Below are 24,139 nucleotides of genomic sequence, written 5' to 3' on the forward strand. Positions count from 1 at the left end.
TGGGCATTTTTCGTCCGATCTGGCAAAGATATATATTTTTGGAATCAGCCCTAATATATCCTTTGAAATCTATCAAAATTGGGCAATAATCGAAAGGCATTAATTTCCTAAAAATACCTAAGTATTCTGTTGATATTTAAACGCCTGGTAGTCCGATCGGCATAACCTTTTAAAATTTGAAAATTATATTATGATTAATTGCTATTTTTTAATAAATAGAAATTAAAATTAATATTGTAAAGAATATATACTTGTAGGCTTCCTAGAAATTCTCCAAACAATTAAATTAAAAAAGCTCCAAGAAATGTAATACAAAAATCGTTTAATTTCTTTTTATTGCCATTAAGCGGATGAAGGGCCATTAAATTGGATTCTGGTATTTGAAAGCCTGTTGCTTGACCCTAAATTTTCTCACTGTAAAAAATATTTGCCCGTCCATTTGCCATTTTATGTGGTAACTATAAAAAGGTGGAATTTCTACGCCGGAATACTGACACATAAACGCATTAATTGCTCTACTGGCACGTGAGCGTTTGAGTGCGATCATAAAATTTGATGATTCTGCCGGAGTCCTTCGTTCGCATCCTGCAAAGTCCTGTATGTCCATTGTGCCTCGTATTTTTTCACTTTTTGCGTTTTTGTATCCAGAAAGTGTGACTCAAAGCGAAACAGTAGCAGATGCTGAAACGAATGCTGACTGTTGCTGATCCGTACAGTGTTATTAAAAACTTCCCATCCACAAAAACCCATCATCCTTTGCCCGTGGCCCATGGCCCATCGCCTTCCTTCCCCTCCCTCAACACAATATGGTCCTGAAAACAAACAAACAGCCAAAAACAATGCTGCTCAAAACAAAACAAAACACAAACACACAAAAAAAAGGACAAACAAGTGCTAAACGCGTCAGAGTCAGCCGTCGGCGAAATTGGCAAAAGGCATTAACCCATCGTTGCCAGATGCAATAATAAAAACGGCTTTGGCCCAGTTTTATGGCCAACGAATTGGAAACACACGGCTCACACGGTTGTCCCAGAAACCCCCCATCAATCATGGGGACAAAAAACTGAACACAGCAAACTGCTAGGAAAAAATAGTAACAACTAGCCCTGAATACAAATTTTAATTTAATTTGCGGACAAGCGCTTATTGGAGCACAAAAATCTCAAGCAAAAGTTTCATTTAAAAAAGAAGAGGTTTTTCTCTATTTTTTAGAAAAAGGAGAAGACTTCTATTAAAAAGCTAAGTTCGCCCCCTTCCGGAAGCCATAACTCAGCTATTTTTCATCCGATCAGGAAATAGTATACCATTTTGTGATCAGGGAAGGAAGTACCTCCATTCCTCGTTCAAAATATTGCTTAAATGTCGTTTTTAAATTTTTCGAAATTTTCCAAGGGGTTCCAAGGGGGTTATAGTGGGGTTTTCCGCTTTTCCTCAGTTCGCCCCCTGCCGGAAGCCATAGCTCTGCCATTTTTCATCCGATCAGGAAATAGTATACCATTTTGTGATCAGGGAAGAAAGTACCTCCGTTCCTAGCTCTGCCATTTTTCATCCGATCAGGAAATAGTATACCATTTTGTGATCAGGGAAGAAAGTACCTCCGTTCCTCATTCAAAATATAGCTTAAATGTCGTTTTTTAATTTTTAGAAAATTTCCAAGGGGTTCCCCTATGTTATAGTGGGGTTTTCCGCTTTGCCTCAGTTCGCCCCCTTCCGGAAGCCATAACTCTGTTATTTTTCACCCGATTAGGAAATAGTATACCATTTTGTGATCAGGGAAGGAAGTACCTTCATTCCTCATTCAAAATAATACTTAAATGTAGTTTTTCAATTTTTCGAAATTTTCCAAGGGGTTCCCCTATGTTATAGTGGGGTTTTCCGCTTTTCCTCAGTTCGCCCCCTTCCGGAAGCCATAACTCTGCCATTTTTCACCCGATTAGGAAGTAGTATACCATTTTGTGATCAGGGAAGGAAGTACCTTCATTCCCCATTCAAAATATTGCTTAAATGTCGTTTTTTAATTTTTCAAAATTTTCCAAGGGGTTCCCCTATGTTATAGTGGGGTTTTCCGCTTTTCCTCAGATCGCCCCCTTCCGGAAGCCATAGCTCTGCTATTTTTCATCCGATTAGGAAATAGTATACCATTTTGTGATCAGGGAAGGAAGTACCTCCATTCCTTATTCAAAATATTGCTTAAATGTCGTTCTTTAATTTTTCGAAATTTTCCAAGGGGTTCCCCTATGTTATAGTGGGGTTTTCCGCTTTTCCTCAGTTCGCCCCCTTCCGGAAGCCATAGCTCTGCTATTTTTCATCCGATTAGGAAATAGTATACCATTTTGTGATCAGGGAAGGAAGTACCTTCATTCCTCCTTCAAAATACTGCTTAAATGTCGTTTTTTAATTTTTCGAAATTTTCCAAGGGGTTCCCCTATGTTATAGTGGGGCTTTCCGCTTTTCCTCATTTCGCCCCCTTCCGGAAGCCATAGCTCTGCTATTTTTCATCCGATTAGGAAATAGTATACCATTTTGTGATCAGGGAAGGAAGTACCTCCATTCCTTATTCAAAATATTGCTTAAATGTCGTTCTTTAATTTTTCGAAATTTTCCAAGGGGTTCCCCTATGTTATAGTGGGGTTTTCCGCTTTTCCTCAGTTCGCCCCCTTCCGGAAGCCATAGCTCTGCTATTTTTCATCCGATTAGGAAATAGTATACCATTTTGTGATCAGGGAAGGAAGTACCTTCATTCCTCCTTCAAAATACTGCTTAAATGTCGTTTTTTAATTTTTCGAAATTTTCCAAGGGGTTCCCCTATGTTATAGTGGGGTTTTCCGCTTTTCCTCATTTCGCCCCCTTCCGGAAGCCATAGCTCTGCTATTTTTCATCCGATTAGGAAAGAGTATACCATTTTGTGATCAGGGAAGGAAGTACCTCCATTCCTTATTCAAAATATTGCTTAAATGTCGTTCTTTAATTTTTCGAAATTTTCCAAGGGGTTCCCCTATGTTATAGTGGGGCTTTCCGCTTTTCCTCATTTCGCCCCCTTCCGGAAGCCATAACTCTGCCATTTTTCATCCGATTAGGAAATAGTATACCATTTTGTGATCAGAGAAGGAATTTCCTCCATTCCTCATTCAAAATAATCCTTAAATGTCGTTTTTCAATTTTTCGAAATTTTCCAAGGGGTTCCCCTATGTTATAGTGGGGCTTTCCGCTTTTCCTCATTTCGCCCCTTCCGGAAGCCATAGCTCTGCTATTTTTCATCCGATTAGGAAATAGTATACCATTTTGTGATCAGGGAAGGAAGTACCTCCATTCCTTATTCAAAATATTGCTTAAATGTCGTTCTTTAATTTTTCGAAATTTTCCAAGGGGTTCCCCTATGTTATAGTGGGGTTTTCCGCTTTGCCTCAGTTCGCCCCCTTCCGGAAGCCATAACTCTGCCATTTTTCATCCGATTAGGAAATAGTATACCATTTTGTGATCAGGGAAGGAAGTACCTTCATTCCTCATTCAAAATAATTCTTAAATGTCGTTTTTCAATTTTTCGAAATTTTCCAAGGGGTTCCCCTATGTTATAGTGGGGCTTTCCGCTTTTCCTCATTTCGCCCCCTTCCGGAAGCCATAACTCTGCCATTTTTCATCCGATTAGGAAATAGTATACCATTTTGTGATCAGAGAAGGAATTTCCTCCATTCCTCATTCAAAATAATCCTTAAATGTCGTTTTTCAATTTTTCGAAATTTTCCAAGGGGTTCCCCTATGTTATAGGGGGCTTTCCGCTTTTCCTCATTTCGCCCCTTCCGGAAGCCATAACTCTGCTATTTTTCATCCGATTAGGAAATAGTATACCATTTTGTGATCAGGGAAGAAAGTACCTCCATCCCTCATTCAAAATGTTTCTTAAATGTCGTTTTTCAATTTTTCGAAATTTTCCAAGGGGTTCCCCTATGTTATAGTGGGGCTTTCCGCTTTTCCTCAGTTCGCCCCCTTCCGGAAGCCATAACTCTGCCATTTTTCATCCGATTAGGAAATAGTATACCATTTTGTGATCAGGGAAGGAAGTACTTCCACTCCTCAAAATTCATTCAAAATAATGCTTAAATCGCCTGGCTTTAAAGGTATCCTTTGATGAATTAGCCAAAAAAAATCACGCATACGCCCTATGGCACGCAGTTAGAAAAATCTGTCTTTAAATAATAAAAGCCACAACAATAGCTGGCACATTATTTAATATTTTCTGACATTGGCATCGTTGGGATTTTGTCATCGTTTAAGCATTTCCTTCCTGTTTCGACTGATTTGTTCATTTTGGCCGCTTCCTGTTGTTTTTTGCACTTCCTTGGCAGCCTTCCCTTTCCCCTTCTTTTCTACTCCCAGCCCCCTGAAAAGTTTCCCTTGTTTTTGCTGTATTTGTTGTTGTTGTTGTTTACGCTTCTACCGGAAACTCATCCCTCATCCGCCATAGAAATCGTTTAACAGGCTAAAAGGACATGGCAGCCTGGCTGCTGGTCCATAGTCCATAGTCCTGTTATACGTAGTCCAGGAAGCTGACTTTTATTGGCCAAAGGACGACGGCACATCGAACCTAATTGCCGTTGTTGGCCAAAGTAACTTTGCGCCTGCATTTCAGCTTTTGCAGCTTTTACTTTACATTATCCTTGATCCAGGATTAACTTTGGGCGGGAAGGCGGGAGGGGATTATTAGCCAATGGACCACTTAACACCTGACTCATTATGGTTATGCAATGCAACGGTTGAGGCAATTAATAAAGCAATTAAATCGTTATTAAAGAGGAAAAAGTTATTAAATTATGTTTTTAGTTGAAGTTTTTAAGGGATTTTTTAAGTAGTTTTTTTTAAAAAGGTTTAAAAGGCGAGATTTTAAAGAAAATATTACTTAAAAGGTAAAAAGGTATTACGTAAAAATTATTCAATTCTGTACAAATAAGCTTTGTTTATAGAAGAAGTTTACAGTTTATTTTGTTTATTAAAAAGTTTATTAATATTTAAATTATTTATAAGAGTAGACAATCTTTAATTTATATATTAAATAAAATAAATGAAAAGAAAACTTCAAGACAAAGTATAAATATGATCACAATAAAGTCTCAGACAGACTTCCCCTTACCAACCAAAAAACAATCAAAGTCTTTTTTACCTTAAATCTAAAACATAACTTTAGTTAACTTCTTTTAAAGGTTTTCCCATTTAAAGTTGACAATTTCCATATTCGCTTTAAAGGCAAAGACACTTCTTTTGTAGCGTTCTCGTGTGAAGTGACAACCAAGTGTTGCTCTGGGCCATTCAAGGGTCCGAGTTGCCCATTTTCCGGCAGCAGAACAATACTGGGAAAACGGCTAGATAAATGGTACAGAGTGAGAGGTAGAGAGGAAAATAGGAAAAAGGACTAAGGACTAAGGATAGCTGTCAAACAATGCGAGCATTTGCGAAACGCATGTGAATGCATTTTAATGGCTCGGCAGAATGGTCGACTTTTAGTTTTTCCCTTTTGGTTTTTCATTTTATATTTGTTTTTCTTCATTTTCCTCACCGTTTTTCTTTTTGGGCTGAGTGTGCAGATGCAGATAAGTTCTGGTCCTGGTCCTGGACCGCCCCCTTTTTGGCGGAAAAGTGGGCGGGTCGTAAAGGAAAATGTCGCCCTTAGCGACATTAAAAAGCGTTGTTGCCAATACTGTTGCTTTTTCTTTTTTGAATTTTTCTTTTTGTTGCTTTACGAGTTTCCTCAAATTCCATGCATCCAACACACGCACGGAAAAATGTGGAGGAAAACCTTTGGATTCTCGAAAAGACACAGATATCCTTGCGATATAGTTTGCGAATTCAGCAAAAGTGCCAACAAAGTTGTAAACCAAACCAGAACGTATTCGAAACTTTTTTACACTCGAACCGCAATGAGAGAGAGTCTTGGCCTTCTGGCAGGAATGACTCTGGCAGATTCGGAATGAAGATTCTATTAAAAAGACTTTGTGGCTTTGATTGTTTTGGATTTTATTGGGAAGTACCCAAGTACAAGTGCTGTTTAAGTGGTTTTCCTCGAAAGGTAATTGAAAGTTTGACTTTTCTTTGGGGTTTTTGGCGGGGAGGTACTTGAAAGTACTTGGGTTTGTAGGAGAATTAGCTTTGGTATTTGAGAATTTCTTCTAATATATAATATAATAAAATAAATGTAATAGAGTTGCGAAAATATTTCCCAAATATTTAATACTTAACTAAAACCACCCTAAGTTGCTTATTTGTGGCTCAATAATTTTTGTTGCAAGTCTGGAGGCCAGGAACCACCCCCATTAATATTTATCACAGAATTATATGAACTCTCCGGCGCATTCCGGGGTCTGTTTTATGCCTGTGGCTACGCAATTATTCCGACATAGTTGCTTTGGATTATCCAGAGCCTTAAATTCCGAATGCCATTAGCAGCTTTCCATCCTGGCAGGCAGTTCCACCATTTTGGGATAATTTGTAGGAGGACGCAGACATCAGAACTCAGGAAGAGAGTTCCGTCGTCGGGACGGAATCAGATTTATTTTGTATTTAAGAGTGATGGAAGCTGGGATATCCGTCTCCCTGCCTAATTACAATTAGCCATAGATTTTAATTATCATAATGATAATTGCCTTATGGCGAGAGCATTGTCACAGTTGGTTTAGTTTTTGCGCCTATTTAATATTTTATCGTCCTGGAGTCCCTTCGTCCTTCGTCCTACGTCCTGGAATCCGCTTTGACGTTTTTTTTTGTTTGGCTCCTTGCCAATGCTAATTGGATTGCATCTTTATTAATTAGGCAGTGACGCAGGATAGCAGGATAACAGGATGGCAAGAGGACTCGTCTCTATGCAAATCGCGTGGAAATATCTCGGGGCCATCAAGCGCCAAGGATATAATTAAAATATGTTGCCAAAAGACAAACAACAACAAGCAACAGTCTATTGAAAAAACAGCAAAATGCCACAAAAACACCAACAAACAACAAAGATACAAAAAAGAAGAACAAACCAGGCTGGAGGAAGAGCTGACACTGAAACTGAAACTGAAAAACGAACAAATTGATAAATATGCAAATTTAATAGACTCGCAATCAATTTGCATAAATCTTGGCGGCTAAAAATAAATAAATAAAATTGTAAATGCAAAATGTGAAATGTAAAAGAAATTAAACGAGAGTTAAGAGGCGAGTGAGTCGACTCTGAAGAGCTCTTTCCTCTGGAAAACTCAATTAGTAGGCATTTGCCTTTTGTTTTAAAGGATTTAAGGGCTTCTTTAGCATACTTAGAGGCGCTGCGGCACATTGTACGGCTAGTAACGAGGGAATTGATTCGAGAAAAAATTATTCAAAATTAAACTATTAAATACAAAAATACTTCGACTTAATAAGAGTCTTTACTTTGATAGAAATTAAGAAGAATAATTATTAATTTCCATTTAAGACTTCAATAATTTGTAAACTGTTAACTTTAAACGGTTTTCAAATAAATTCCACAAATTCCTAAGCCAAGTGGAATTTTTTCACAACTTTCCAGGAATTTTCTCACGACTTCTCGGGCAGGAAAGAAAAAAAAAAGTGGAAAAAAATAAGAAAATAAATACGCTAAATGGAGTCGCAAGCAGAAAAACAATGCTGTAATAATAACAAAAACAACAGAAAAATAAAGCAATACGGCAAGGAAAAGTAAAAGCAAACAGTAAAAAGAAAATAAAATAAATAAAATAAAAGTAAAATAAAATAAAAGCGAGGGGAGGAAGGAAGCGAGCTGCTTGAAATGGCAATTGACTGTGAACAGTTGTGCATATAAATTGGGCCAGAAGACGATGGAGAGATACAGATGCACAGATACAGATACAAATATACATGGCTAAGGATACAGATATAAAGTGGCAAGGATACTGTAGGAGGAGTGGGTGGCATGGATACAAGGATACAGGGGAAAGGGTGTCCTCCTTGACAGGCAACCAAAAACGAGATCAAGATTTGTTACGTTTCCATTTCCGTGACCATTTGGAACAATTCTTCTTCGGCTCCCTTGGTGTTTATCCACCTGCCACTTTCCCTCCTGACTTTCCCCAGGACTTTTCTCTCTCTCTCTGTCTCTCCTCTTGGCATCCTGTGTGTTTATTTGCGTTAACATTATTTGTACACACGATTGCCTTTTCGCATATTAAAGACGAATTCATAATAAATCCAAAGAGTCCATATCTTTGGCAATAATCAGATTGCTTTTCTTTTTGGCTCTGTTCCTCTGCACTTCCTGTCTTGTACTGTGTCCTTAAACGTGTCCTTAATGTCCTATCATAAGCTATATACCATTCAAGCCACATTCCAGTGGCCTCACTATAAACACTACTTAATTCAAACGCTAATTGAAATTATTTAGAATTGCTTATGCCATTGATAGCCTCAAGGACTATTTTTCCCTGGATGCCTTTAGTGTATATGTATATGTGGCATATATGATCAGGTTCAGTCACGGATAATTCCGCGGCAACAACAAAGGAGCCCCCAGGAATTAAACTCTCTCTCTCGGCTGGGTGATGTGGAGTAGTGGCCTGAAACAATTCCGGATTCGGGGGAATTGAGTTGGAGTTAATCAGGGAGCATTATCCCCCGGAATGTTCACCGCACTTCACTGCCCAATTTACGCCCCAGCGGACAGTCAAAGGACACAACCGATGGCCCCAGGATCAGATCAGGATATATGGAGAGTGGGTGGAAGGCAGGTTTCTAAGTTTCTGGAGCAGAAGAGCTGTCGCATAAATAGTTGTTAGTCGGCAAAGAATTATAAAAATTTAATAACAAATATATATATCTTTTAACTAAAAAATAGTTTAAATTATTTACTAAATTATAGATTTCTTAATCTAAAAAATAAATGGAGGTGTGGACATCCTTAGCCCTTAAAAATTAAACACTTATCCATCAGAGAGTTATTCCACTTGGGGCTTAAAACTCGCCATCCCACTGCCCCCTCAAGGATTAAGGCATGTCCTGAAAGGACCAAAGCACTCTGCCTTGGCTTAATTCAAGCGTTTAATATGCATTTCGATTATTTATATTCGAGAAGCAACGCCAGCTTCGTGAAACTTCGTGAAACAGATAAACAATTTTGGTTGCAAGGAGCAGGCTGAAAAGGGGCATCCTGCCTACCAGCTGCGTCCGCTGGAGAGGATGTTGAGAGCCAAGCCCACATGCTTCAGCAGGCTGCTCCAACCGATGCGCCAAAATGGCCCCTTGGCCAGAGAATCCTTGGTCCTCCCAGGATGGCCGCCCTCGTTATGAGAGCGTCCCGGCTGGAGGATGCCTTGCTGCTGCCATTCGACCATCATCTCGCGGAGATTGGGTCTCTGGGATACGGACACCGTGTAGATGAGTAGATAGCACACCTGGAGCTTGGCCTGTCGGATCTGGCAGATGGCGACGCAGCGCAGCAAGGAGCCGCACAGCGACTGGCCCCAGCAGGCGCAGACCGGAGCCCGATCGCAGGCCCGCCTCAGGTCCTGCTGCAACTGGAGCTCCTCCTGGCCCGGATCCTCCGGAACACAGATCATCGGATACAGGGCGTCCATCTCGCCCGAATAGAAGAGCCACGACGACGAGGAGATGCCATAGACGGAGCAGATCGCCTCATTGGCGCCGGTCTCCTGGCCCTGGGTGTCCTGCCCGCCGCCGCCCACCACCTGGAACACCAGACTGGGCGTGCCCGTCGGCCGCTGGCCCAGTTCCGTCCACAGGCGCTGCCGCTCATGACTCAGGAGCGGACGGAGGGAGGGCGTACCGCTCTCGATCAGCACCCAGTGGAGCAGGGCCACCTGCTCGTCCGGCAGCGGTCCCCAGTGCATGTGATTGGACTTCAGTTGGCGCTGGAGCTGCAGCATATCCGGCAGATTGCTAACCGCCAGGGTCAAGGCGTCAAGCTGCCGTCCGTCCAGGGGCGGACGCACTGTGGGCGGGGCACAGGAGCGGAGCAGGCTGCTGCTGCGATAGCTCATCACCGAGGTGACGAACAGCATCCATTTGGCGTCCGCGCCAATGAGATTGCCCTCCAAGAGTTCCCTTAAACGTTCCATGGCTCGTATCTGAAAGGAAATATAATCCTTTGCAAGGATAACCAAGGACTAAGCCTGGACTAGAACTCACCTGCCAAACACTGAAAGGAGGCGCCATTGCCGTCTCCAGTATCCCTGGTCTAATATATTCCGGATCCGTACGTGGCAGATCCTCCGGTTCCTCGCCACCAGAGCACCAGGCCGACCACAGGACATGTCCACCCTCCTGGTCATCCTGCCGGAAATATGAACTGGATATCGACTCTGAAATTGATCCAGTGAGGTAGCCACTCGATGAGCTTGAGATGCTAATGGTGCTGGTGGTGCTTGAAGACGAGGAAGTTGATCCAGGACTACCATTATTGATACCATTACTGCCGGAACCGGAACCGGAACCGGAAACCTGAACTGGCCCCGCCCACAAGGGCGAGCGATGACTGAAGGTGGTGTCCACCCAGGGCGGGAGATCGTAGGGAATCGTATCGAAGACCCTGTGATAGGGCGCATTCAAATGCATCATGGACGTTTAATTTGGATGGGTCGTGTGTTCTGGTTTTGGATATTATTCTACTCTATATAGAATATCTATATTATAGAATATATAGAGGATATTTGTTTAAAATTCGTCTGATGAATATCTGAGGTCTTCCGAAACAAACCGAAAAGTGTCACTAGATCGAAATGTCCCTTACACGAGACTGATACTCGATGTGAGTTGAAGTCCCACGACTACTTTGTTAACAAAAAAAGAGTACTATATGTCTTGGCCATTATTCTTATCCTTCCCCATCCCTTTTGGCCAAAATAGATTAGCATAATGAACCGATTTTCCGCAACTATAATGAATCACTTAACCCAAAACCCGAACAAAATGCCATCACTCGTTTTTCTCTCTTGGCCAAGTTTCTTGCCTGCCAAGTTTTCTAGCCAAGTCCTGGCCAAGTTCTGGCCTAGTCCTGGCCTATATATAGAAAGGATATACCCACACACACACTTACACTTATTTATATATAAATCTTGAAGGCCAATTCTCGGCGGAGTTGTAGCCAACTAATTTTGAGATGCCGGGCCGTTCAATTACAAAACTTTTGCCAGCCAAGTTAATAACATTTATCGCTTCCCATAAAACCACATATATCTTGTGTGTGTTAGTATTAGTGTGTGTCCTTAGGAGGGGGAGGGGAGGGTAGTGTGAAAAAGTTACTGCAACAAGTTGAACCTTTTTTTTCCGGCTCGGCAGTCGTCCTGGTCCCGGATTGGCGCTTCCGGTTTGCCAACCGAAGAGCCAACATTGACTTATTCCCCATACAAATTGAATCGAATTACAGAGAGAGAAACTAGTACTAGCCACTTAAAAAGTAATTTAATATTTAAATATAATTATAACATTAATAATTAATAGACTAACAGAGATTAAAAGCCAGTAATGGCTTTGGCTTTCAACTCTAATCACTTTTAACTGGAAATCTTTTAGTCGAAGCCCTGCCCCGATTTCTTCCTCTGTAATCCTCTAACCTTACTTAGCTTAATAGTTTAGCAATTCCTTTAAGTACTTGAGTGTTGTCAGCCACAGAGGTCGACTGGCTGACTGACTGGCTGGCTGTCTCGCAGGATAACTGCGGTAATCTTTCGGAAAATGCATTCCTCAAATTGCATCTCAGCTTCTGCTCGATTGCCATTAGATAATTGATAACAGCCGCAAATATTAATCCAAAAACGGGAAATGATATATTTCCTCTCTAGCACTACCCCTCTGGCTAACCAAACTACTAAGATTTATTCGCTTTCGGGGGAAATGGGATAATAAAATTTGTATTTACAAAGGACATGGGAATATAAATAATGTCGGCAGATAGGATTTAAGAGGATGTCGGGGGATAGATGTTCTATATAACAACCATAAAACAAGGCAGTCAGAGGGGCTTGATTTAAAAAGGAGATGAAGTTTTTTTATTCTTTTAGAATTCTTTTTTTTAAAGGACATACAGACAGAAAGGGACTAAAAGTCAGCACGAGTATGGTCATAAAGGCAAGAAGTTAAAAAATAGAAATAAGAAGCTTGTATACTCTTTTTTTTGAATTTTATCGGACACATGAACTTAAGAGCTGTAGGACCTACAGAAACTTAAAATTAAAAAAAGAAAAAATAAACAAGTTATCTGATTCAAATTTAAATGATTTTTAGTAGAAACTTTAAGTAGATCTTCTCCCTCTGCTACCAACGGACACACGGACAAGAGTATCTCCCTAACTCTATTAAGAAAAAAAAATAATAAGAAAACCCTACCCACTTCTCATAAAATAAAATAAAAATCCCGGAAACCTTGAAATGAAAATATTCTAGAGTTGAGAAGAAAATCTTTGCCTCTCACTGAACTTTTTACAACTCAACTTGAGCTGAAAAATGGCTGAAATATTTGCCATCTAACGGCATTTTAAAGAGGGCCAAAACGACATGCAAAGCACTTTCACTTTTCAGGTGAAAGTGGAAGTGAAAGTCTGGCGGACAAAAAAAAGAAACGCCCCCCAGGTGGAAGGGCAAGAAAATAAAAATAAAGACAAAAAAATCGCATGCCTATGCATCGTTCCATTCTGTTTTATGGTTCATAAACTTTTGCTCCTTGGTGAGTCCTTTTTTTTACACAGGATATATATATATATATATATATGTGTGTGTGTGTGTGTGTGTGTGTGTGTGTGAGATGGCTCTCGCCCTCCATCACCCTGGCAGGTTGAATAAAAAACTGATTTGTTTTTCCCTTTCAACGTTTTGTTGCCCGGCTCTCGCAGCCTGTTGGCTGATTTGTGCCATTTGTTGCCACCAAAATGTGGCAAGTCTCTGACGAGGGGGTATAACATATGGCACACACTTGAAAATAATCAACATCATCATCAGCATCATCATTACACTGACGAGTTGTTAATGATGAACATAATGATGACAGCAACCCAACTCCCCACACACCACCCACGAACTGATGAGAAACGCTTTGGGCCAACAAAGTTGTTAACATAAAATGGCTCACTGAACCAGGACACACACACAAACATATTTTTTTTCTTCTTTTATTTTTTATAAAAAATATATAATATTTTTTTGCCAAAGATCTCCTTGGAGTGGTTTATTTACCTTTGCCTTGTCCGTTTAAACACTTTTACCTTTAATAGTCGACATCTGTCATTGTGGAGGGAGGGTCTCTTCCCATAAATATAAATATGTTTACTGTTGACGAGAAAAAAAAAAAGAGAAGAAAAATCTCACCGCATTCACATCAATTTTCCGGCTGTATTATTGATCGAAAGGAAAAGCCATAGCCATAGCCAGAGTCAGGAAAAATGGTGAAAATTTCATTAGATTTTTGCATTTGAAGAACGTACGAAAATAAATTTGAGGGTTGGCTGTTGGGGGGTGACTTTTGCCTTTTTTTTTTTGGTTTTTTTAGGGGGGGGAATTTAAAAAACTTTTCATGTTTTCCCACTCCCTACCGCTGTCCCTGAGCCCTGGGCCATGAATGATTTTGATTTTGATTCGAAAAGCAGCCAACAGGGCGTATGAGTGATGCCTGAAAATGTAATGGGTATGTGAAGGTAGTAGTAGGCGATGACTTTCTAGTAATATGACTTTTCTACTTGCTAGACTAACAGCTAACAGAAACATCAGTTAACAAAAGCAACTGATACAAGCCAGACCTATTTTTCTTTCGACTAGAAATTTATTCAAAAAATAAAATCAAAATGCCAGACCGATTCGTCATTGCGGAGAAGAAGCGCTGCAAGGAGATCATCAAGTTGAAGCAAGGCCAGACCATCGAGATGAAGAATCATGAAGCAAAGAACCGTCAAGGACCGACCTTGCAACAGGCGTTGCAATCTAGACGGCTGGGGTCGCCGCGTAGGAGGCTGTTGGGTTCTCCCAGGACCATGGAGATCTCAAACAAGCATGTGATTGGTAGCTTCAACTTGGAGTTTGATAGCAGCCAGGATGACTGCGTGGAGATCATAGCCACATTACCAGAGCCCACTTTGCCGATCAGGACTCCCATAAAGCCCGAGGAGGAGAAGATGTATGAGCTGTACATCTGCAACTGCGAGGGCCACTTGCTCTACAAGCTGCTCTTCTTGGAGAGCGACTACCGGAAGGCTGCCCGGCGGGCCATCAACTATTCCCGCCACACCGAACAGGACTAGGATGCCAGCTCACAAGCTCATCCTTCGTCCTCGAATTACCTTTCACTTTGCCGTTACCGTTATCGTTGGCAGTGCCAGTGCCAGTGCCAGTTCCAGGACCTGTGCCAGGACCTGAGCCAGTGCCTGCCCAAATGCCTTTCGCCCGAAGCCCAAAAACTATCTTCTACAGATTCCAAAATTATCGATTACCTTCTCTCGACCCCCACTCTTTCTCTCTCTCTCTCGGTATATATATACATATACATACGAACGTTTCGAGGACTAACCATCGAGGGGTCCTGGTCCGGGTCCGAGGGAATATCCTGGGCCCTGGACCACCACCAACCACCACCCCGAGAGCCCTAAGCGGAAAATCGGATTTACGGAGAAACCTCTTTGCTGCCACATAACTTTGTAAATTCAATTTTCGTAATTTTTATAATCATTTAATAGTAAAAACAAATGGAGGGCTTTGGGCTTTAAATTCTAAATGCTTAGTTTTAATTTTGAAACAAGGGGGGACTTAATAAAATTATTTAAAAGGTGACCAGGGAGAGGAACTAGAAAAGGGCTTCAATAGTTTCGAAATAGTAGTTTCAGTAGCAAAATAAGCTAAAGTGATAATTTTATTGGCTTATATTATTTTTATTTTAGGCTTAAGATCCAATTTCTTTATAATATTTTTCTTAAAATTCATCCCAACCCATTATAAGCTTTAAAAATCTCCCTCCAAAGCGATAATTACGGCGTTTGGCAATAATTCCCAACATATATCCTCCTACCACGCTGGCTTAGGGCTTATATTCAAATATACATACACATATTTACTATATATACAAAATATATGTAGATATGTATATGGAGCGACAAGACCCCAAAGAACATGCTATCAATTTTATTTTTATTTATTTTTTCGGCCCTGCCCCCTGGATGGAACGCGTGTGCCTCCTCGCATTTGTTTGCTCTTGGCTCAGGCTGAGCATATTTTGTAGCTCGTAAAAGTTTTTGATATAAAATGTAAACAAAAGCGTAACGCCAGCATATAGCTACAGAACACTGACAGAAAAGTGGGGACGATTCATAAAAACACTGTTGAAAAAGGGATTTAGACAAAGGGCTACAGAGATAATTATTATTTCTAATAGAATTTAATTATTCCTTGTTAAAAATTATATTCTGCTTCTTTAAATAATAATTAGTAATTTAAAATAACTTATTTTTAATTTTATTATTATATTTTATTTTATATTATAATTTTATAATTTTAAAAAACTCTTCTAACAATTCTACTCTTCTAACAATTAAGAAATTACTACTAAATTTTTGCATTTTTTCTTAATCACTTTTTATATTTTAGATTTTGTTGCTCAAAACATTTTCTCTCAGTGCTAAGCTCACTCAAAATTATGGCGCGTTTTGTAACCAGCAAGAGGCCAAAACGAGTTTCGTCTTTTGCTTGTTTTTGTTGCGGCTTCTGGTTTCTTTTTTTCCCTTTTCCTTTTCCCCTTCTCATTGTTTCCCTTTCCTTCCGCCATTTTGGATGCCTCCTGCCATGTGCCCCTGCCTCTGTCTGTGTGTGTGTGTGTGTGTTTGCTTTAGAGTGTGTGTGTGTGTGTGAGTTTGTGCTCAACGAGTCCTTTCAATGCTCGATGCTCACGCAATTGCACGTATTAATTAAAAAGTTCAGGGTCAGGCCCCTTTAGACAGACATCAGCTGGCTGAACAAGGGCCCCCCCTCAAAAAAAGGGGTCAACGGCAGGGTCAGGTCAAGAAAGGCCAAGGGGGGGAAGAGCAGGGTGGACCCTTCAACTCGAATTATTTTTAGAAGGGCCAACAGTTTCGGTCAAAAGAGTGTTTGTAGCTGCTTTTTTATGATTTGTTTGCTTTTCCCTTCATATTTTCCTTTTTTTGGCAAGATTGGTTTTAAAAAAAAAAGATTTTAAATAAATTTAGCAAAGATCTTTTAATATTATATATTTTTTAAACAATAAATATAAATTTGTATAGTTAAGGAGAAAATATCAGCTCTTTAACTTTCTAATAAAATCTTGATAAAATTTAAATACAAAATAAAATATAAATAAAATACCAAACACTCCAGTAAGGAATAAAGGATTACCCCCTTATATCCTTAAGTATTTTAAAACTTAAAATATATTAGATTTGAAAATTAAAAACTCTAAATGTGTTAAAAAGCAATAATAGTGGCTTGTAAACAGAGGCCATTTATCAGAAACAGTTGCCAAAAAAAAAAATTCCAGAGCACCGAGAACAAGCAAGGACTCTCAAAGGACATAAGTACACACCGCACAACCCCACAAATACACATACACTGAACAAAAAGACAGGTCCTCCACGCAAAACTGTGCGTAACTATAATTAATTTCATTTTAGACCGGTTAGCAAATAAACGAGCAAACGATGTGGTGGCTTGCTTAGCTCCCACGCCTCACACCCGCCGGGAACAACCCGAAAACAGTCCACTGAACCATCCGGCAAACAAGTTGCCCATCCCACCAGCCACCTAGCCACCCATCTAGTCCACCCACCAGACCATTCCACCACCCACTTAGCCTTCCGAGCCGTCCTTGCCCCTTTTTTGGTTGAACGAGACACTATTTTCGACATCGCTCTTGTTGCCATGTTGTTGGCACTTGACTGCCCAACTTTTGGCCCTGCCACTGGCCACGCCCACCCATGCCACCACCAAAACCCACCGCCCACTTATGGTAACTGTTGCTCATGTTGCGGGATTTCATTTTGGAGTCTTTGAGTTTGAGTTTTCAGTTTTATTTGCGGGCGGAGGGAGGACGTTGAAAGGAGGAAGGAGTGTGCCTTTGAAGGGTTTTCTGGACAAACCCTTGTTGCCCTGAAACCCTTGTCAAAAATTTTCCAACAAAATTATTGATTCAACTTGAATGCCAAATCATTTTCCTTCATCTTCAGTAAGAAAATAGGGGGGGGGGGCAAAAAAAAAACCTAATCGCCTGGAACTCATTAAGTTTCATTTCTTTGCGAAATATTTTTGTTTGCCGACTCTCAGGATCTTCCCAGGAAGGCAGGTTGGTTCTTCTACTAATCAAGGGCATTTCCAAATTCCAAAATGATTCAAATTCAAAATCCAAAATGAGTGTCAAAGGACACTCGAAAGAGTCTCAAGATGTCTGAAGGTTTCAAGTATTTTTCAGAGAGATAATAAAGACTTTAATAAGGACTTTGATTTAAGATTTTCAAGGACTAAGCTTACAGCTTCTAGTTCATAAAACTTCCAAGCACTAATCCCTTAAAAACTAAACCACATTTTAAAATAAAATACCTTCAGCAATGTGTTTTATTTTTTTTTTAACTAAACACCCATTCATAACTTTGCCCAAAAAACCCTTGTTCGGCAGAAATCCTTTTTTCCCCCAAACCTCCCCCCTTTTGAAAATAAAACCCAAACTAATGAAACAACTTTTCAACAAAAGGAACCACCCCCTCAGACCTCTTGAATTTGATCAAAAATCTATATAAAAAGTGTATATATATTGATAAGCATATGTAGGTTAAGGGGGGAATGGGTTAATATTTTTCTGCGTGACCTTGCTTAAATAAATAAATAAAGGATGGCCAAGGAAAGGGATAAACTCTCTCTCTCCCTGTCAAGCATAAAGCCCTCTGATCTGAAACTACTCCACAGTTGGTTGGGCTGTAAGTCATCCCAAGATGATTCCATCAAATATGCATGGCCCATCATCATCATCATCGCCGTCGCCGTCATCGCAACTAACTCATCCACCATCTCATCTTTGTCCTCATTCTGACCTCATCCTGCCAGTCTTCGTCCTTACAGTCTCCATCGGTATTGGCATCGGTTTTCATCCGAGTTCCGAGCTGTCCATTTGAATTATGCATGCATAGACAGCAGAATTCGACCAGGAGTACGAGTGGGTGGTGCCCCACACAAAAAAAGGGGGCGTTTCGGGTGGGGCAGGATGGGTGGGAGGATAGGGTGTTGTCAGCACCACGAAAGCGCAGCGTGGCGCCTGGCAAGGAAATTAGATTTCCCCTACAACAATGCCAGCGAGAGGCATTTGTGTGAAGTTACACGCAGAGAAAAAGGGGCTTATTAAAAACGGTTTAAAGATTAAATTCTTTCACAAATTTAAGGACATTTGGTCCTCAGTTCTGATCTTTAATTCAAAAAAGTTTAAAATTAACTATTTTTAGTCATAAAAGATTATAGAATATTGTTAAAAAAAAGGTCCTTGTTTGTTTGTGTGTTTTGAAAGGACAGTTGGACCAAACGGCTTAAGTGTTCCCAGTTTCAGCGCCTTTTCACCCGATTTGCATAATGGTCGCGGTCGGCCCTGAAAAGTATGCTAAAACTTTTTATCAACTCTGTCAGCGGAAATTATGGCCAGCACGCCGTTCCATATAATTTATATTTATTTTATATATTATGTGCAGGGTCAGTTACCCTTCGATTTAAACAAAAAATCAAAACTTTAATGTATAGAAGAGAGAAAGGAGAAAGTGCAAGAGGGAGATGGAAAATGTCACCTACACCTACGCATAAAAATACACTTTAATTATTTATTTATTCAAATGGCTGCCTGGCTTCTAAGCCGAAAAGCCCTTTACAAAGCCAAGCAAACGAAGCTCAACTAAAGGGAGAAAGTGATAAAGGAAATGAAGGGGCAAAGGCATGGGAAAAAAATCAAATAAGAATAAAAGAGAAAGTGAAAGCGAAAGTGAAAGGAGAAAAGCGGGCATTTCTCTTTAACTTTCCAAAGGGCCCAGGAGCAAAGAAATTGAAAGTGGCACGCGTAAATTACTTAATCCTACTTTCCAAGTACTTACGTTGAACGCACACACACATATACACCCACACCCACCCACACACACTCATATACACATACTTAGACACTGGGGAATGCCTACACGTACACGTACTTTTTGGTCCTTTGATCTAATTTACCAAACATTTTCAGGTATTCTTCAGGTAACTTTGAATGCCAAAAACGAAACCCAAGATGATGACAAAAAGACCAAAAAAAAAAAATAGCAGGGAATAATAGAAAGAGAGGGGGAGATGATAAAGAAAAGAGAAGGAGAGAGAGAATAAAATGAAAAATTTTTTAAATGAAAATGGCCTGAAGTATTCCAGGGACTAGAGAGAACATTCAGACATTTCATGTGTCTCCGCCAGACCTTGGCAGTTAATCAATGAATTACTGAGCCACCCACCTGGGCTAGACCAACCACCACCCACCTACCCACTCCCTCCCCACCCCCTTGTGGCCTTTCTGGTCCACGGCAATTACATCAAAAGGAAACTGTTAGCAGAAGCCCAAGCAATATTTCAAGGGGGGCCCGTCTCTCTCCGACAGGACCTCTAAAAATTAACTAAATAGCTGACGAAAAAAAGCAACCATCCACCCCCAAAGCCACCCCTGAGTTGGCACTCCTCCTCCTCCCCTCCCTTGGCATTTTTCCCCCTCTCTCTCTCTCTCCTCTGGCAACATGAAAAGTCACTTAGAAAAAGGACCTCACTTGGAAAAAATAAAAAGCAGCTGCCCAGTGTCCGGCAGGTGCCAAAAGTCTCTGAAATTCTTGCTTTCTTTTTTTGCGGAATTGCATTTTATTGCCAGGACAACAATTTACAAAAAAAAAAGGAAAAAATAGAATATAGAAAAAAAGAAGGTCCTGAATATCCTGAATAGAACCGCAACGTCAAATGCTGAGCATTTAACTAAATTGTTTCATTTAGCAAGCCGAACAAAGTGGAACTGTTGGGAATAAAATTCAAAAAAATATATAAAATAGAACAGGGAGACAGGAGACGAGAAGGCAGATAAATGAGTTCTCAAGGATAATGCAGATTAATGGACTTGAGGGGATTAAAGCTTATCACATTTTATAGATGCCGCGACAACATGGAATGAATATTGAAAAGACTTGAAACCGAAAATCCTAAATTATGGAAGCAAATCAATCACATTAATGTGGCTTATTACAAATTGTTTTTGAAATAGTCATAATTAAATATTTAAAGAATAAGAAAGGATAACTTAGAGGGGCTCATGTAAGCCTTCAACAATCTCAAGTGTTTAAAGGAATTAATAACTAAAGCTATTTTGTGTGTTAGGTGGGGAATTGTGGCATTTGTTAGAGAATTTCATTCTTAAATATTTATTATTTTTATTTAAAAAAAAATACCTTTCAAAATATTTCTTAAAAGCTCTAAAGTCATATGTCTTTATGGACTTTATGAGCTCTACTAGCTTCCAAAAACGCAGAAAGTGGTTTAGCAGCCATCGCTTTCTTTCATTTCCTTTCCAGCTGATGTGTTGCTTTTCCATTCGAGAACGAAAAGTGACATGCACTGAGAGAAAATTTGAAAGAAAAAATTAATAAATTTAAACATAAAAAGGGAGAGCTCTTAACGAGTTTCTAGGCTACATATATAATACCCGGTACTTCTCCCTACTTTATTTCATAGATAAGCTATTTAAAAAAATGTTAAAAATTTCTTATTAATTTTAGCTTAATAATTATAATATAAAAATATAAAAACTTAAAGAAATAATGAATTTTTTCTCTAACTGCACCGTCTCCGTTGACCTGTTCTCAATTTCCGTGGACTCTCCGGTCGTGTCCGCGTGCAGCTGGTACGGCTTAGCCGCAAAACCGGACAGAATCCACGGCCGGAGAATCAGCCAGAGGAGGATGGTGAACGGAGAACGGAGAACGGTGAACGGAGACTGCGGAAAAGTGAGAAAATTGAGTTGAAAATTGTTCGAGGCACACACTTCAGAGGGAAAGCAAATTGACAGCCGGGACTGTCAATCAGCCGTTCGCCCACTTGAGCCTGCCAGGTGCTCCTTGCTCCTTGCTTCTTGCTCTGGCTCTGGCTCTTCTCTGGGGTTGTCCTGGCTACGGTTTCAGCTTCAACTCATGCCACCTTTAACCCCAGCCAGCGAGTAAAAAAGGAAAATATGACGATGATGATGACGGAGATGATGAATCCTGATGCCAGCAACTGCCAAATGCTGTTGTGCACTCGAAATTGATTAAGCTTCTGCTGTTTTCTGACTTTCTGGCCGAGCAACTTTGCTCAAGTTTTGAAAAGCAGATTGCAGTTGATACACAGACCGAGCAGATACTTCAAAAATGCAAGAAATAGTTTCTGTTTTTGGCGCAAAAATTTTGTGGAAAGTTAACTTACAGAAATGTGTTTTAGGGATTTGATGGAGGAGGAGGTCCTTCGTTGAAGGCTTCTCTGCGCTGTGATGCTCTTAAAGTTTCAAAGGACTTGCTGTTGCTTGTTTCTCTAGAATTAATTTTAAAACCTGAAACATAGTTCTCGATGTTTGAAAAGTTATCTTGTCTGGAAGTACTATAACTTATTACAGTCTCTATTTAGTCATATAACCGACAATCCGAAATTTCTCTGAATTTTTGTAAGTTTTTGAATTTTTTTTGTAATTTTCTAACAAATGGCTTTGGCCGACGTTTGTAAGATAACTCTTGCCCCGTATATGCGGCGATCCATGTACGACCTGTACGATGATCAGCAAGGACTGAGGGCCAGCAGCAGCAACTTCGAGGATCCCTACAACCTGGCACCACCTGGTCCCTACAACCTGGGCCTCATCGATGCCCAGGCCCAGCAGACTGGCATCAAAATCGATTATGATCCTGGAACTACAACGGTTGGTGTCCAGTACCAGGGTGGTATTATCCTGGCCGCCGATTCCCGCACCACCAATGGCTCGTACATATCCTCGCAGTCGGTAAAGGGGGTCATAGAGATCAGTGATTCGATGCTGGCGACCATGGCAGGAAGGGCAGCCGACTGCACGTACTGGCTGAGGGTTCTGAGGCGGGAGTGCCGCCTCCAAGAGCTGCGCTACAAGCAGACCCTCTCCGTGACGGCCACAAGCAAGATCATCTTCAATATCTGCTACAGGCACCGGAAGCGGGGCCTCGACCTGGGCGTAATTCTGGCCGGGCATGGGGGTGTCAAGGACGAACTGGAGCTGTACTACGTGGACTCGGACGGGTATCGCCAGAAGGGCAAGCTGTTTAGTGTGGGTAGTGGATCGGAGGTCGCCTATAGGATCCTAGACGCAGAATACGACTGGGAGATGAAGGATGAGGTGGTCCACGAACTGGTTCAACGGGCCATATACTCCTCCGCCCTCCAGGATGCCATCTCGGGAGGCTCGGTGGTTGTCTACCAGGTGACTCAGTTGGGCTGGAAGATGATCTCCGAGACGGACTGCGCGGACCTCCACGAGAAGTACCAGGGTCAGATGAAGGGAGAGGACACGGACTCTGATCCCTCGCCTCCTCCTTCTCCTTCCCCTCCTCTATAGGATATTTAATTCCTAATGTTTGTAGTTATCCCGGAAAAATACAAAAAATTCTATGTGAGTTAGAACCATAAGCTTGATTGCCTTCGAGCCTCAATTCATCTACAATTCTGGGCAGCTATTTGGGGGAAAAATATATATTTCTTCAGGCTAAAATTCAAGCATAAAATTCCACTGTCCATACACTGAAAGCAAAGGGAATTTTTAATCAAAGTATGGAATTAAAAGCTCTAGGGCTTTACGTGGGGAAATATTTCCAGTGTAGGGCAAAAGGACTCTGGGCTGTGTGGGGAATTCGTGAAGCAATTAAATTAATTATTTACAAAACCAATAGGAAAATTCTTTAATTTCACAGAAAAATAATGAAAATGATGGAAAATGGAAAACAAACAAAAATCAAAACAGAAAACATTTTAATTTAAATTATTACTTATTTTTAATTTGGCATGTCTTGCGTTGAATTTTTAACTTTACCTTAGGAACTTTTACTTTATATTTTATATTAAGTAATATACATATTTTATAATCAAAACCTTACTAAAAAAATATATAAAATATAAATAATCTATAAATATATTTTTAGGAATATCCCCTGTAGCTTAGAAACCCAAAAAAAACCTTTAAAAAATATTTAAAAAATATAAAACTCCCTTGTACATTGAGAAATGCATATTGTTTTGAAATATTGAAACCCCATCCGATAATTTTAAACCACCAAAAACTTTTTTCTTCGATTTTTTTCCAGTGTATCTCTGTGTCTCTGTGTGTGTAGCAAACCAAGTACAGTTAAACCCATTCAAAAATATTACCAAAAAAATAATAACAACCCCGCCCCATCAAAATATACAATATATATATATAAATATAAATATTAACTATATAATATAGTCACCCCAAAAAACAACTCCCATATTTTTTCCATTAGGAAAAATATATATATTTTAAAATTTGAAAAAAAAAAAAGAAAAGTCAAGAAAGAAACGGACAAGGAAATCAAGGATCTGAAGAGCCGCTGGAAGAGCCGAAGGATAACGCTACCAAATTAATTTCCTAAAGGGATCGAAAAGGATCGAAAACATGCGCCATGTCAAAACTGAGGCATTACAGGTCCATGGATCAGCCCAGCACATCCTGCGTGGTCATACGCAAAAAGTTAGCACAATTTTCAAATTTTAAATCAAAACTTAAAGCTCAGGATAAGAAGCTTTTCATTGCCACTTTCCTTTTGCCAAACTAAAATATATATAAAAGCTCTACCACCAGCTTTCTCTGTCTCTACTTTGCTTCCAAGCCCTCGAACTTTCTAAAGCTTTCTAATTACTTTCTCTAACTCTGCACCTCTTTGAAGACTATGAAAACTTTGTACATAAAAACCCAATAACCTCACCTTTCACCTTTCTCCGAACTTTCGCTTGAAGCTCTTTCCATCCTATTGCATGATAGCTTTAAATTTTTATTTTAGCTTTTTTAGCTTTTTCAGCTTTCAGGCTTTTATCGGAAAAACCAAAACTTTGAGCCTATTGGCCGAATGCATGCCTACAGGTGAAAGCCTTTCAC

At 40.2% G+C, this 24,139-nt stretch overlaps 4 protein-coding genes across 9 annotated transcripts in view; 3 read left to right on the top strand and 1 right to left on the bottom strand.

The window, feature by feature from the left end:
* The window catches only part of LOC6504085, a 100,664-nt gene that overhangs the window by 23,062 nt on the left and 53,463 nt on the right, over positions 1-24,139 (top strand). For 4 of the 5 annotated variants that reach the window (XM_032453553.2, XM_032453554.2, XM_032453551.2 and 1 more), the window contains exon 1: positions 23,315-23,734. The exons of the other annotated variant lie outside the window; for it this stretch is intronic. In XM_032453553.2, the coding sequence (XP_032309444.1) occupies positions 23,667-23,734 (68 nt within the window). In that variant the 5' untranslated portion in view covers positions 23,315-23,666. Of the gene's footprint in view, positions 1-23,314; positions 23,735-24,139 lie in introns of those variants that run through there. 5 annotated transcript variants of the gene reach the window in all.
* Positions 8,999-10,766, bottom strand: LOC6503569 (protein mono-ADP-ribosyltransferase Parp16). Its single transcript, XM_001964104.4, has 2 exons — positions 10,147-10,766; positions 8,999-10,085 (listed from the first exon to the last, which is right to left on the bottom strand). Exons 1-2 carry the CDS (start codon positions 10,573-10,575, stop codon positions 9,153-9,155), a joined length of 1,362 nt encoding a protein of 453 aa, XP_001964140.2. The 5' UTR covers positions 10,576-10,766; the 3' UTR covers positions 8,999-9,152.
* On the top strand, positions 13,693-14,713 carry LOC6504081. Its single transcript, XM_001964105.4, has one exon. The coding sequence runs from the start codon at positions 13,791-13,793 to the stop codon at positions 14,241-14,243; it is 453 nt and encodes a 150-aa protein (XP_001964141.1). The 5' UTR covers positions 13,693-13,790; the 3' UTR covers positions 14,244-14,713.
* Positions 21,594-22,662, top strand: LOC6504083 (proteasome subunit beta type-5). 2 transcript variants are annotated; one of them, XM_014905694.3, is made up of 2 exons: positions 21,596-21,667; positions 21,728-22,662. In XM_014905694.3, the coding sequence occupies exon 2, from the start codon at positions 21,746-21,748 to the stop codon at positions 22,583-22,585; it is 840 nt and encodes a 279-aa protein (XP_014761180.1). In that variant the 5' UTR covers positions 21,596-21,667; positions 21,728-21,745; the 3' UTR covers positions 22,586-22,662. The 2 variants fall into 2 exon arrangements, with proteins under 2 accessions (XP_001964142.1, XP_014761180.1); XM_001964106.4 differs by having other exon boundaries at positions 21,594-22,662.

Source organism: Drosophila ananassae, chromosome XL (genome assembly GCF_017639315.1).
Source record: "Drosophila ananassae strain 14024-0371.13 chromosome XL, ASM1763931v2, whole genome shotgun sequence".
Classification (NCBI taxonomy): Eukaryota; Metazoa; Arthropoda; class Insecta; order Diptera; family Drosophilidae; genus Drosophila; species Drosophila ananassae.

Bases quoted from the DNA above. Each gene is read 5' to 3' on its own strand.
- LOC6503569 (XM_001964104.4), bottom strand. From the start codon at position 10,575: ATGATGCATTTGAATGCGCCCTATCACAGGGTCTTCGATACGATTCCC. The intron at 10,086-10,146 runs GTGAGTTCTAGT...ATTTCCTTTCAG, and splicing joins CTCCTTTCAGTGTTTGGCAG to ATACGAGCCATGGAACGTTT.
- LOC6504081 (XM_001964105.4), top strand. From the start codon at position 13,791: ATGCCAGACCGATTCGTCATTGCGGAGAAGAAGCGCTGCAAGGAGATC.
- LOC6504083 (XM_001964106.4), top strand. From the start codon at position 21,704: ATGGCTTTGGCCGACGTTTGTAAGATAACTCTTGCCCCGTATATGCGG.